Genomic DNA, 14,035 nt, shown 5'->3' with positions numbered 1-14,035 from the left:
CTGAAGTATCTAGAAAACTAACCCATACAACTCTTTCATTTCAAGAATGGTTCCCTTGAATTGTTAACCTCTATCTTTCACCTCTGTTAAGTTCATTCAACTTGTACCACTTTTTAATCTTTGTAAACCGCATAGAACTTCACAGTCCTGCGGTATATAAGCTGTTATTATTATTATTATAGAAATAATTAATAGTAGTAGTACAAAACTAACAGCAGGAAATTACTCAAGTTCATTTTCTTCTAATACATCTTGCTGGCTGGGATCTCTGGGACATTCTAAATTCACTTTATAATTGAGCCTAGCAGACAAGCATGAACATTGGTCAAAAATATTTTACCAATAGCTTTTACATCAGTGGCTCCCAAACCTGTCCTGGAGGACCACCAGACAGTCAGGTTTTCAGGATAGCCATAATGAATATGCATGGAGAAGATTTGCATGCTTGTCACCTTTATATGCAAATGTATCTCAAGCATTTTCATTACGGCTAGCCCAAAAACTCGACTGACGAGGACAGGGTTAGGAACCACTACTTTACATAGTGTAAGAAAACAAGTCAACGTGTGCCCATTTGCCAGATGGCCACCTTTTCATCTGCTATTCTTACTGCAGATCTATTCTTGCACAGTGTGTTTGTTGTAGATCAGTGGTTCTCAAACCTGTTTTCAAAATATCCATAAGTAGCTGGGGATCCCCCAGGGCAGGTTTGAGAACCATTGCTCTAGACCAGCATTTCATTTATTCTGCAACCAACATAAAAACAGCGGAAAGCTTTTTTTCTTTCCTATCTGCACATGAATTAGGGAACTTTATAAGCACTGCAAAATATATACAACATGGAAATGCAATGGTAACACAAACAACTTCGTATTAGAGGGAAGAAAAAGCTCATCCTCATCTATGTACAATATTAATTACTATGGCCATTACAAAGGTATTTTCCTCTAAGCAGACTTTGCCAAATTTTTGCTCTTCAGTCTGTTCATGTTTTCTGGGTTAGTTTACATCCACGTATAATTTCACATAAGTGACCAGCCCAACCTAAATCCATCACAATGGGTAAAATCAAATGCGTGTACTTTCACCTGCTTAACAGCAAACATTTCACAGAAACACATTTCTGAGAGTAAAATTCTTCTTTGAATTATAGTTACTATTAGAATTATTACACCCCCCCCCCTCTCTTTTACGAAGCCATGTTAGGCTTTTTTTATCACCAGCCGTGGCAGTATTAGCTCCGACACTTATAGGAATTCTATAAGCGTCGGAGCTAATACTGCCACAGTCAGTGATAAAAAAGTCTAACGTGGCTTTGAAAAAAAATGGGGGGGAGTGATAGTTACTATTAGAATTATTACTAAGTAATTTCCTTCCTTTTCTTTTCTTATTAGTCTGTGGCTTCATTATTTAAACATCTTTTTAACTTATGGTAAAGAAACATTTGATTTTATCTTATTATTATTGCCTCTGTTTTTCGGATTTTCTACCAGTCCAACATGTATAACACATTCAGTCTATAGTAAAGACTTACAGTTGTTCTCAGCAGCACCACATCACAGTCTTTCAGGGTAGCTCTAACACAAGTTGCTTTCACACGCCATTTAGGCATCCAGTAAAGGAGGAGGAGGAGGAAACCACCGGTAAAAAACACCCCTACGGCAACTAAAGCCAGCTTCCAGTGGCACAGATTATAACCATAAATCTCCTGCAGGGAAACAGGAAAATAAATAATGAACAATGATATCCTTAATTGCTTTGGTTAAGGAAAGCAGTGAAATTAACATAAAATGACGGGAAGCCTGCTTGTTACACTTCACAGGCATTTCTTAAAAAAAAAAAAAAAAAAAAGTAGGTCTTATTCTTGAACGCACCTAAAATATTTTTTAAAAGAAATACTTGTAAAGTAGTATAACAAGGTACCGCAAGGTAATGGCAGAATAGAAATCATTAATGTAATGTAATGTAATTGCAAATAGATCTCATGCATAGTCATTGTGGAACACTTGAAAACCCAACTTGGTTGTGGCTTTCAAGGACCATGGTAACCCACCCCTGGTCTAAGGAAATTTTGGCACAAAATTTGTGATTATTTAACTGGAATCAAAATTATTTATTTAAAAAATTTATAAAACCACTTAAAGTCTACGCGGTGAACACAAGAAACATACGAAATATTAAAGCAAACAATTCACAAAGACTAACAAAATCTGGCTTCAGAACCAACTTCAGCACAGAGACACTACTAGGCTCCCTTGTTGACACAGCTAGACAACACCTCAGCACAGGCAAAAAAATGCTGCTCATACACTGGATCTGACCGCAGCATTTGATCTAGTAGACCATAACATCCTACTGCAAATCTTGGACACAACAGGTATCACTGATAAGGTATACTCATGGTTTGAAGGATTCCTCAAATCCAGAACCTACAGAGTAAAGTCGAACTAAGAAAAATCAGAACCTTGGTCCAACCCCTGTGACGTACCTCAAGGATCCCCGCTATCCCCCACTCTCTTCAATCTCTATACTACCTCATTCAGCACCTGCCTGGACAAACTAGGCCTAACCTCATATAGCTATGCTGATGACATCACCATTCTCATACTTTTTGATCAACCAAAGCCCTCTATGAGAGACACACTACACTGAACACTAGAAATGATAGTAACATGGATGAGAAATAATAAACTGAAGCTGAACCCAGACAAAACAAAATTCATCCTCCTCAAAAATAACAAAGTCCCAACCATAACCAATATAGAAATTAACTCAATCAACTACCCCATTCAACCCACCCTAAAACTACTAGGAATAACGATAGATAGATGTTGCACCATGCAACCACAAATCAATAAAACAATATAGAAATCATTCGCAGTTATGAGAAACTTAAGACAAGTTTGAAAATTCTTTGATAAAACACAATTCCAGCTCTTGGTACAATCACTAGTCCTAGGTCTACCTCCCCTGCCCAGCAACAATGATAAAACAACTACAAACAATTCAAAACACAGCACTGAGACTTGTCTATTCATTGAGGAAACATGACCACATCACAGAGGCATACCTCAACTCACACTGGCTTCCAATTCCAGCAAGAATACTATTCAAATTCTACTGTCTACTATTTAAAACAGTGGTCTCAAACTCAAACCCTTTGCAGGGCCACATTTTGGATTTGTAGGTACTTGGAGGGCCGCAGAAAAAATAGTTAATGTTTTATTAAAGAAATGACAATTTTGTATGAGGTAAAACTCTTTATAGTTCATAAATATTTCCTTTTGGCTAAGTCTTAATAATAATATTGTAATTTATAGCTAAAAAGACATATGATGAAGATACTGTTTTATTTTACTTTTGTGATTATGATAAACATACCGAGGGCCTCAAAATAGTACCTGGCGGGCCGCATGTTTGAGACCACTGATTTAAAACCATAAATAGCGACAGCCCAATCTACCTGAACAACCGTCTCATCCAAACTACATCAACTAGACATAGGAAAACCCACACTCCATTCACGTACCCTCCAATCAAAGAAGTCAAATGAAAAAACAATATGATGGCCTCCTAGCCACACAAGCAGCAAAACTCGACAACCAAATTTCCAATCTACTAATTATGACCCCAGAATACAAAACATTCAGAAAAGAAATAAAGACTCTACTCTTCAAGAAATTCCTGCAAACGACTTAATACCGCTAGTTCCTTCCCACTTCCCAATACCACTCCCTAATACCTTCCCGATTCCCCAAAGCAACCTCATATACTCTGTATCTCCTCTAGAAATTACCAGATCTCTTCTTCATGTAATACCTTTTTTGTAATTCTTTTGTAATCCGCCTTGAACCGCAAGGCAATGGCAGAATAGAAAAAAATCTCTAATGTAATGTAATTATTACATTGAACACAGTACTCTTGAAATTTTCAGTGTCTCTCAACCCTAGAGGAAGTAACGTAACCTCAGAAATAACAATGACCTCCCTTTAAACATCATATGAAGGCATCTACAAACAATTGTGTTTTTAGCTTTTTCTTTGAGGACGAAGTCTTCCTCAAGAAGCATATACCCAGCTGTTAAGGGGAATCTCCTACTCTATCAGTAGTTAGATCGCAATTTGCTAATCAGACTATTTTCTAAAAGATGGAAGTGTTGCTCCCCCCAAGTGAGTCAAGCTCATCTGTTTCATCTGGGCAGAAAGACATTAATGAGATCAACTTCCTCCTAACATAAAAGTTATAATCAACTGAGCTGGTTAATTTCCCAAACCGATATGTAAGCTTCTAACAGCAAACTGTTTGTTCTTCGAGATACTATTAGAGCAGAAAACAGGTTGCCTACCATCTCATCCTCCTCATCTTTGTTGATCTTCTTTTCATCCTTCTCCATATTTACTGAGATCTGAAACTTCTGCCAAACCTCAAGACACTGGGAGACTCCTAAAAGAAAAAACAAACAAACAGCTGCTGAAGCAGTTTATAACTGGAATGCTTCAAGTAATCTCTTGTATAGCTACAGTCTTTCAGCATTAGAAGAAATAACTAGCACTTCATTTAATATTATACCTAGAAAAAGCATGGATAACCGATGGCACATAAACAAGGGACATTAAATGTGAACTTAAGACAGCTCTAGAAGGATAAACAAACATAATCACCATTATCAAGACATATCTTTGGCTGTTCTTTACACTACCATAACCCTTACCATTTAGACAGGAATTCTGCAATAGATTAAAAGGATGGCAGGAATTTACAACTAGGGCACAGTAGCAAAGATGTGCAACTGATGCCAAAGACTCCGCAGTGGCTGAGTTGCACCTCTTATAATAAATAAAGCAGACCAATCTTGGTACTTCAACCTTTTCTTCTTTTTTTTTTTTTTTTTTGGGGGGGGGGGGTATATTGCTACACCAAAGATGTAAATAAAATACCTGCACTTTTCAAAATCAAAATAAAGTTGTCTTGATGCACGCTGGAAGAAAATTACCTCACAAAGCAAAGCCCTCCAGAACTTTCATGGATTCACATATAAAGCTGTGTAATACTAGCAAAAATTGCTCCAAACAAAATTGTCCTCTCTTAGCTGCAGTTTCTTCCTTGCCCAAGTATGCTTTATTCCTTCTACATTTATTTTCAATAGGTTACAGCCATTCTGTCTTCTCAGATATCTTTTTAAGTCCACTCTTCAGCTGCTCATACTATATTCAGCTTTCCATTGTGTGAATGCCATCTTCCAGATGTGTAATAGTGCCTCACATACTCTGTAAAGGCAGGAGAGGCTAAGCAGCTTTAAAAGAATCATGCCGCAATGTGTCACAAGAAAGAAGTAATAACCAGAACAAAGATTATTAAAGATTTGCGCAGTTCTTCAGGCAAGAGAAAGGGGGTTATTTTTGCATGACCTTGTTGGTTAAGATAAAATCACTTCAGCTCATGGGCTAACCTTACTAATACTTACTGTGCCCACATTTAAGTTTCTTTGTAGCTAAGATCAGTTGAGATTGAGAACTTGCATAACTTCACTGAAGACACATTATTTAGACCAGCGTTTTATCAAGCTTTCTGTGGCTCAACCCAATTATTGCAGCTACAGAAAGACTGCAATCCCCAAATGTGTAGCCCAACCTGTCCAGCTGAGCTAACACCCCTAAATGTGGGTTTTACAACTCAATTTGGGGCTGTGTGCACAGTTTGGGAAGCCCTAGTTTAAACTCCAGCCAAACCAGGAAGAGGATTTGAACCTCTCATTATATTAAAAGTAAAGAAATATTACTAAGGCCGTGCAGGCAGAAAAACGGTTTCATTTCATTTTGCTTTGTATTGTTCCCTTTTATTTTGTAACTCTTAACAGCACAGGTTAATCAAGCATAGCTTGAGTTACTTAGCATGCACTAAATGAAATTATCTGATATACAAAAATGCACATCCCTATTCATCAGAACCTACATGTAAAGCATATTCTTAATGTTAAGTATGTAGGTCCAGGATGGTAAGAGGTGAATACAATGGCAATTCACTACAGCTGCCCTGAAAAAAACCAAAAAAACATGAGAGCTGCTAGGGAAACGTTCAGTATTACAACTGAAACAGCAAACTGTTCTAAACCATAACCAAGACAAAGGCTATTCATTCAACAATGCACAACAGGAATCTGGACCCCTTCCAGGCTGAGAATACTGGAGCATTCAGCTAAAAATGTGTACGACTTATGTATTACATAATTACTGAATACCACTGCAAATAGAATGGCTTACACTACTATTGCATTATTTCATCTGTTCAGAGATCTAGCATTTGCTATCCTATGTTTTGCTTACTTTCACAACAAACTGAATGTCACTAGAAATTCTACAGCTCAAACTGTCAGCAATTATTGTATGGAAAGGCAGACAAAAGCTAAGAGGACCACGCAGTGCTTCATTCTGAAGCATATCTAGAGCTTCTATGGTATCATTTCAGCATGTTTAAAATAACAGCACTACATGAACAAACATTTTTACCTGTGCAAAAAGTGCATGCAAAGGGAAAGACAAAGCAATTTTGGCATTGCAATGCAATGGATAAGCCTCCCAAACACATATTCCAAGGATTAAATGTCTGGATTGCAGTCATGGGGGGGGAAAAAAAATCTGTGTTTTCTGGAAAACTTATAAATGTATTTCTACGTTATTCCACAACACACAGATCCCCTCTTTCATCAAGCTGCACTGTTGAGCAGCGCAAGCTAAATGCCATAAGAATAGAATGGGCGGCTCAGCATTTTTGGCAGCTCAGCTTGATAGAGGAGGGGAGAATTTGTAAATAGTACTGCAAGAAAAGAATGTAGTCTTTTTCATTTTATTCATCTCTCCGACCAATGTCCCCATTGAAGAAAAATAAATGTACCCCTGTACAAGACCATCCGGAGAGAGAAATGCGAATGTCTCATCACAATGTCCATATTTAAGGACTTGACCCCCAAAGAGTGTTAAAAAGAATGGCAAAATAAATACTGGATATTTATATATCTGAATGCATTTTTATACTGTGTTCAAAATAAATATAGTCTAAGTAACAATCCAAGATAATTATTTAATTATTAGTGTTTTCAGATATAAGTCCCCAACCAAAACAGTTCACTAATTACAAGGAATTGAAGGCAAAACCATTCTTCCATCTTTCCATAGAAATTATCTAAGATGTATCAGGCAAAAACCTCCAACAGATAAATGCCTCCTTCAAAAAGTCTCACACACTGCAGTCCCAGGGTATTAAACTGTGCAGAAAATCTCTCTCTTAACTTCAACATGACATGCACAAATGATGAAGTAGGAAATTTTATAGAACTTGAACAGTTATTTTCTGCTATCACATTTTCCAGCCTAAAAACAAGACTCTTCCCTAATTTCTGTAGACATTGTCATTATTGCTGCCACATTTTCCATTCTAAATTCAATTCATCACAATTGAAGCATTGTTTCTTTTTATTTTTAAAAAGCTAAAGTTTTATAATGATAAAGGAACAGGACCAAAAAGACTCACCAGCAGAAGCCTATCAAGAGGACACTCCAATTCTTTTTGTTATCAATGGTTAAGTGAAGTGGTTCTTAATAACAGAAGCCCTATCAGCAGGGGGAAGTCCTGCTAATGAACTATTTTGTCTAAAAATCTCTGGAACAAAAAAGGAGGTCTCTGGAGGGCTCTGCAGACTTTCTTTATCAAAAGATTAAGATATCAAAGTAATTTGGCACTGTTTACTTTGGAACAATTGTAAACTCCAATTGGACCTTCATAGAGGATGTGCCCTCCAGCCACTAGACTAGTGGCATATGGGCGTATGGCTCATTCTATTCAACACACACAAAACAGCTCACTGGGGTCTTAGGATACCAACCTTTGTACATGCAGAAGTCCTGATGTTATCAACATGGCAAAAACTATAGAATATTATGCTTCTGACCAAACCCTTCCTCCTATTTATAATCTTAAAACAGGGCACTTCTTTAAACTATGTTAGAATGATAAGAAAATCAAAGGCAGACTAAGCTGGCCATCACATCTATTAAGCCCTAAATTTCACTAATTTGAAGAATAAAATTAGATATCAATTTAATATTTTAGCATCTCTGAATTTTAAGCTTAAAATTGGTGAATAAGAAGTGAACACGCATTATTTTAACCCCATGGATCTCCTGCTATGCAACATGAGAAAAACCTTATTCATTCCTCAACAAAAAAGAGTTATGTGTCATTTCAAACTAGTTTATGGTGCTATAACTGGATTTAGGTTCTATCTTTCTTAAAAACTTATTTTACAAAATATTAGCATTCCATAACAATGCTAAGTGACTGCAAAGGAAAATAATGAAAAATGCTCAAACAAAACAAAAAAAAAAGCAGCAGCACTTCCTCCCCAATTCCAGCGAATCTGACCCTCTTCTGTCCAGTACTGTCTGGTCTTTCCTGGCCTGCTCTCCCAGACCCCAGCACCCAATGGTCTTACAAAGTTGGGATTTTCCCAGCAATGATTCATCCAGTCTTCTTCTGGTCACCTTGGGTGCCTTGCCCCTATGCATCTCCCCCACATGGTAACAGAAAGTTGCAAAAGAGGTCCCCGAGCTGGCTAGCAAAGACCAGGATGAATTGTTGTCAGACCGTTTGTAAGTCTGCTGGGTGCTTTGAATAGCAGGCAGGCCCACTGAAGATGGAGGAGACCAAGAAAGATCAGACAATACCAGACAGAAAAGGAGCAGTCGTCGAAATCAGGGAGGAAAAGTGAACGATCGAGATCATGATTGGGGGAAGAAGGGAAAAATACCGGACTTGTGAAGGGGGAAGGAGGACCAGGAAAGCGACTAGAACAGGCCAAACAGAAGAGAGTCAGACTCGAGGAACAAGGCCCACGGCGAGTGATGCCAACCTGCCGGAGATCAGAGATGAGATGTGCAGGAGGAAAAAAAACCCACAAAAACACGGAGAAGCTGGACATGGGGAAGGAAAGACACAGCAAAGAAATGCTGAAGGAAAAGGTAGGATAGGGACAAGGACATGGGGTAATGCTGGAAAGGAAGAGAACTAGAGATATAGAGATGTGATGCTAGATGCAATGGAAGAGAAAAGAGAGGGAGGAGATGGTACACATGGATGGAGAGAAAGAAAGACTAGATTTTGCACATAGATGGAAAACAGGGAATGAAGAAAGAGCTGGAGATGTACACATAGATGGAGGGCAGGGCATTAGGAGGGGATGAGAGTTGAATGAGATGGTACACATGGATGGAGGGAAAAGAAAAGAACAGAAGATGGTGCATATGGATGAAGGGCAGGGGAAGAGGAGAGAGCAGGAAGAGATGGTGCACATGGATGGAGAGCAAGGGAGGGGAAATGAGAATAAGAGATGGTGCACATGGATGGATGGCAGAAGGGAAGAAAATGGGAGAAGATGGAGAAGTAGATAGATTTTGAGGAGGTAGCCTCTCTGGACCCTGGTTTTCAAGGGTGAAGATGCAGAGGAACTGAAAGAAATCTCAGTGAGCATGCTACTGGGCATGATGGACCACTGGTCTGACCCAGTAAGGCTATTCTTATGTTCTTATGACTAGCCACAACCCTTGTTCACTCATTAGTCATTTCTCATTTAGACTATTGCAATTCTCTATATAATGGAATTCCTCATAAAGAATTGTCATCTGCAGCTCATCCAAAATACAGCAATTAAACTTATTCATAAGGTAGGTAAATATGATCATGTTACTCCTCTTCTGAAAGAAGCCCACTGGCTACCCATTACATACCGTATCACTTATAAAATCTTAATGCTGGTCTTTAAAATCAAACTTTCTCGTCTTCCATCTTTTCTCGATAAAGTTATCATTCCTCTTTGCCCTTCTCGGACACTTAAGATAAACAGATCAGAATCTATTGACCATCCCTTCCATCAAAGAATTCTACTACACCAGGAAAACTAACTTCTCCATAGTTGCTCCAACTTTATGGAACGCTATGCCACCTCAACTCCGTCTCGAAAATTTTGACAAATTTAAAACTAAACTAAAAACGTTCTTATTTCAAGATGCATATCACAGCCCTTAAATATTTCCTCTCCAACAGCTAGTAAAACTTATCAACCGCTTTAAAGAAGCAACCCCCATTCCTGATGTCATATCCCCCCCTTTCCTGTTCTTTTATTTTGTTTTTAATGATGTATTTATTGACTCCCCCTTCCCCTCTTTACCCTCAAGTCCAAGTTTGTATTTGTAAATTGTCCTTAATGTTCACTCTTCCCCCTCTTATAATCATTATATATATTTTTTTTTTTAACCTTTAAATTTTTTAGCATTGTAAACCGGCTAGATGCACATCGATGGTCGGTATATTAAAACTAATAAACCTTGATCTGTTTAGGAATGCCTTAAAAACCTTTTTGTTTTAAGCTGTTAATGCACTAAATACAGAATTAAGTGTATTAAGTGTGCATCTCCTCATATTAAAGATCTCAAATTCTAATCCACATAGAATCTATATAGAAATTTACAAAATATAAGAACCAAATTAGTACAGTTAGAAGTAATTTAGATGACATAAAAGATTTTTAAAAGAGCAGATATCTTCAGTTATCAGAGCATTATAACAATTTTTGAAAATGTTTTTTGATAGTTTTCTTACGTAATGTCTCTATGGCAGACAAGTAACCTTTTTATTGTACAATGTGTCTATATTATCCAAAATGCTGATAACAGATTGTATGCAACTACAAAGCAAGCTCAAAAACTTGGTTGACTAACCAACCATTAACAATAAGCATAGAAGCCAGCTCTGTGGGTGTTGAGCACCCTCAAAATTGAAGCAAGCTCCTTCATTTGTGTTACGGGAGGGGTAATTTTATTGTGTACAGCTCCCCCAATCATTTTGAAACACTGGCACCTATGACAAGTATGACATAATAGTTTCATGAATACATGGAAATTTTACAAGTACAATAGCAAAATTTAACAAAGCACTCTACTCAATACCCATTTTATCATTTCCCTTCTTGAGCTTTCTATTAGAATACAGGCTTTTGTTTCCGAGTTTAGGCTTAAGAAAGACCATTGTTTGCAATATGCACCAAACCAAAAATGTATTTACATGTATCAAATATAAATACTATTTTATATTTTTCAATGCAGAATGTTTACAGTAAGTTACAAGTGGTAACAGAAGCCCACTGTATTATATGTACATATATAAATACACACATACTGTATATGTATATAAATTTGATATCTATATCTTCAAGTTAGTGGCTTTTACAGTACATTTTTGCAATGCATTTACAGTGCTTAATCTTCAATTATATGTTGTCCAAAATAGATATGCAGCTTCTAACACCAAATAGAAGGCAACAGTAAGTGGCGCAGTGGTTGGATCTACAGCCTCAGCACCCTGGGGTTGTGGGTTCAAACCCCGCGCTGCTCCTTGTGACCCTGGGCAAGTCACTTAATCCTCCATAGCTCCAGGTATGTTAGATAGATTGTGAGCCCACCGGGACAGAGAGGGAAAAATGCTTGAGTACCTGATTGTAAAAACCGCTTAGATAACCTTGATAGGCGGTATATAAAATCCTAATAAACTTGAAACTTGAAAACACTTTCACTAAGAAAGATGCACTATGTCAAATGATATATTAATAACACAGTTCAGGCTAAGTAACAATCTAAAAATGGAGGAAAAAGCCTGAGACAAAGGCCCTCCAACCACCACAATGGTGGAATAACGGTGGTTAAGTATTCACCTTATTGGTATTTTTAAAAAAAAACCTCCTTGATATAAAACAAGCACTGTACTTTGTTATTTTTTTACTTGTAGAAGATATTGAAAGATAGATGAAAATGTTTATCAACTTATCTTCTGTAGATGAAAATGTTTATCAACTTATCTTCTGTTGATCGGTACACCAACGGTGGCCAGCGTTTCACAAATCTGCTGCCTCAGGGTGTAACGTATCCGATCAAACTGGAACCAAAACAAAACCTTAAAGTTAAAATTGAACCAGTATATATCTTCACAAAACTCCAATAAAAATCAGCGAGACATACCTTTTTTGCCAATGAGGTGAACGTTTAACCACTGTTATTCCATCATTGTTGTGGTGGGAAGGCCCTTGTCTGAGGCTTTTTCCTCCATTTTTAGATTGCTATTTAGCCTGAACTGTGTTATTAATAGTAATATCATTTGACATAGTGCATCTTTCTTAGTGAAAGTGATTTGTTAATATTGCTGACTTTTTACAATATCCGAGTCATTTTTGGCTTGTACATAGCAATGTGAAACATTCCAGTCCAAATCAGGTCTTATGCTTCCCAAGGTTGGATAGGGATACTCACAGGGCAGGAGTCAAATCTGTCTGGGATAGGGGAGGGAGTTAACAGACTTTTGGCCCATGATGGCAGGTTTCCACAAGAGACACCTCGTACAAGGCCCTTACCCTGGATTATCTCTGGGTGAAATATAAGGAGAAAATCCTATCCCAGTCTCAATCAAAGTGAGATTTAAGTACCATGGAACAGAAAAACTAGTATTAAAAAAAGAAAAGAGCAAGACTAGTGGGGTGTGGCACTGTCACAATTTGGAAAACCTGTCATATATTGTTAGTAATAGTGTCATGGATACATGGTAAACATCGCATTTCTGCTTCTACCACTATGGGCTCCTTTTACAAAGGTGTGCTAGTGTTTTTAGCACATGCATCGGATTAACGCGCGCTAGCTGAAAAACTACCACCTGCTCACACAACGCAAGAAAATGTTTGACAACCTTCTAGCAACACAAGCAGCAAAAATCAACCATTCCATCTCCAATCTTGACAATATCAGACAACTTCAAAACATTCAGAAAAGAAATCAAAACCCTGCTTTTCAAAAAATTCATCCAAATATCTTAGCCCCTCCTCTTTTACCTCCAGAAGATTCACCTACCTTCAGATAACCTTCCCCCAAATTACCCACCTTAACACCTTCCAATTAAACAAATACCATAAATAGATTGTAATACTGAATTCCATATGTATTTTTCATACAGTTCTTCACTGTCAGTTTAATTTCCATCCTATAAATTCACATAGAATTTTTCTTTTTTCAACCATCTTTATTTTCTCTTCTTTATTAATTTCCAGGTACTTTAGTTAGATTGTGAGCCTTCGGGACAGTAAGGGAATTTTTTAAGTACCTTCTTACTTCTCATTTATAATCTTAATGTATATTTTCTTCAAACCGCTTAGAACCTAACGGATGTAGCGGTATATAAGAAATAAATTACATTACATTACATTAAGGCCCTAAAGCGCCTTCGTAAAAGGAGCCCCATGGCCTCAATTCACTAAACTCACCAGTCTGGATCGTTGTTGAGCGATTCGTAGCCGAGTTCTGCCAGGTGACCGATTCACTAGAGTCCTCATGCAAATTATCTGATCGGACACACGGCCCACCGTGATCCCACGGATCGCTGCAGAGCGACTGCGATGCATGTGCAGACCATCCTGGGTTGGCTGTAGATGCGATCCACGCATGCGCTTGCTCTCCGCACAAGCGAGGTCAAAACAAAGGGGGAGGGGTAGCTGCAGTATACTCGCTGGCCCCACAAGTAGACATTTCAGGAATCATTTCAATTTGTGCAGCCAGAATGTAACAAAACATGCTTTAGTTTACATCCAGACTATAGAACAGAACAAGAACAGAACACACATTGTGCAGCTCCACTTTAAACACACAGGTTAAAACCATGGGCTCGCTTTTTGCACAATATATAAAAAGAGAGATGCATATGTACAGTTTTATTTTGATTCTGGGATTTCAGGGCGGCAGAGAGCAGGAGAGTTGGCAAAAACAGTAGCAACTGGTCCTCAGCAGTCGCTTCATTTCGGATCAGCAAACCCAATCAATGTTTCTTCTTCTGCTTAGTGAATCGCTGCCTTCCTACTTATGCATGCCATTTCCCCTCATTTGCATGGGCGGATCAGATTGGGTGGGAGATTGATCGGCCAGAAGGTTAGTGAATCGGCTCGCAAACTGGT

The 14,035-nt window shown here is 38.0% G+C and overlaps 1 protein-coding gene across 3 annotated transcripts in view; it reads right to left on the bottom strand.

The window, feature by feature from the left end:
- The window catches only part of ATP13A3 (ATPase 13A3), a 164,198-nt gene that overhangs the window by 145,755 nt on the left and 4,408 nt on the right, over positions 1 to 14,035 (bottom strand). For all 3 annotated transcript variants that reach the window (XM_033958171.1, XM_033958170.1, XM_033958169.1), the window contains exons 2-3: positions 4,346 to 4,443; positions 1,535 to 1,708 (exon numbers count right to left, since the gene is read on the bottom strand). In XM_033958171.1, coding sequence (XP_033814062.1) covers positions 1,535 to 1,708; positions 4,346 to 4,393 — 222 coding nt within the window. In that variant the 5' untranslated portion in view covers positions 4,394 to 4,443. The remainder of the gene's footprint in view (positions 1 to 1,534; positions 1,709 to 4,345; positions 4,444 to 14,035) is intronic.

The sequence above is a fragment of the Geotrypetes seraphini genome, chromosome 9 (genome assembly GCF_902459505.1).
Source record: "Geotrypetes seraphini chromosome 9, aGeoSer1.1, whole genome shotgun sequence".
Taxonomy (NCBI): Eukaryota; Metazoa; Chordata; class Amphibia; order Gymnophiona; family Dermophiidae; genus Geotrypetes; species Geotrypetes seraphini.
The sequence above is the reverse complement of the archived record's forward strand: the minus strand, read 5'-3'. Positions and strand labels throughout refer to the sequence as shown.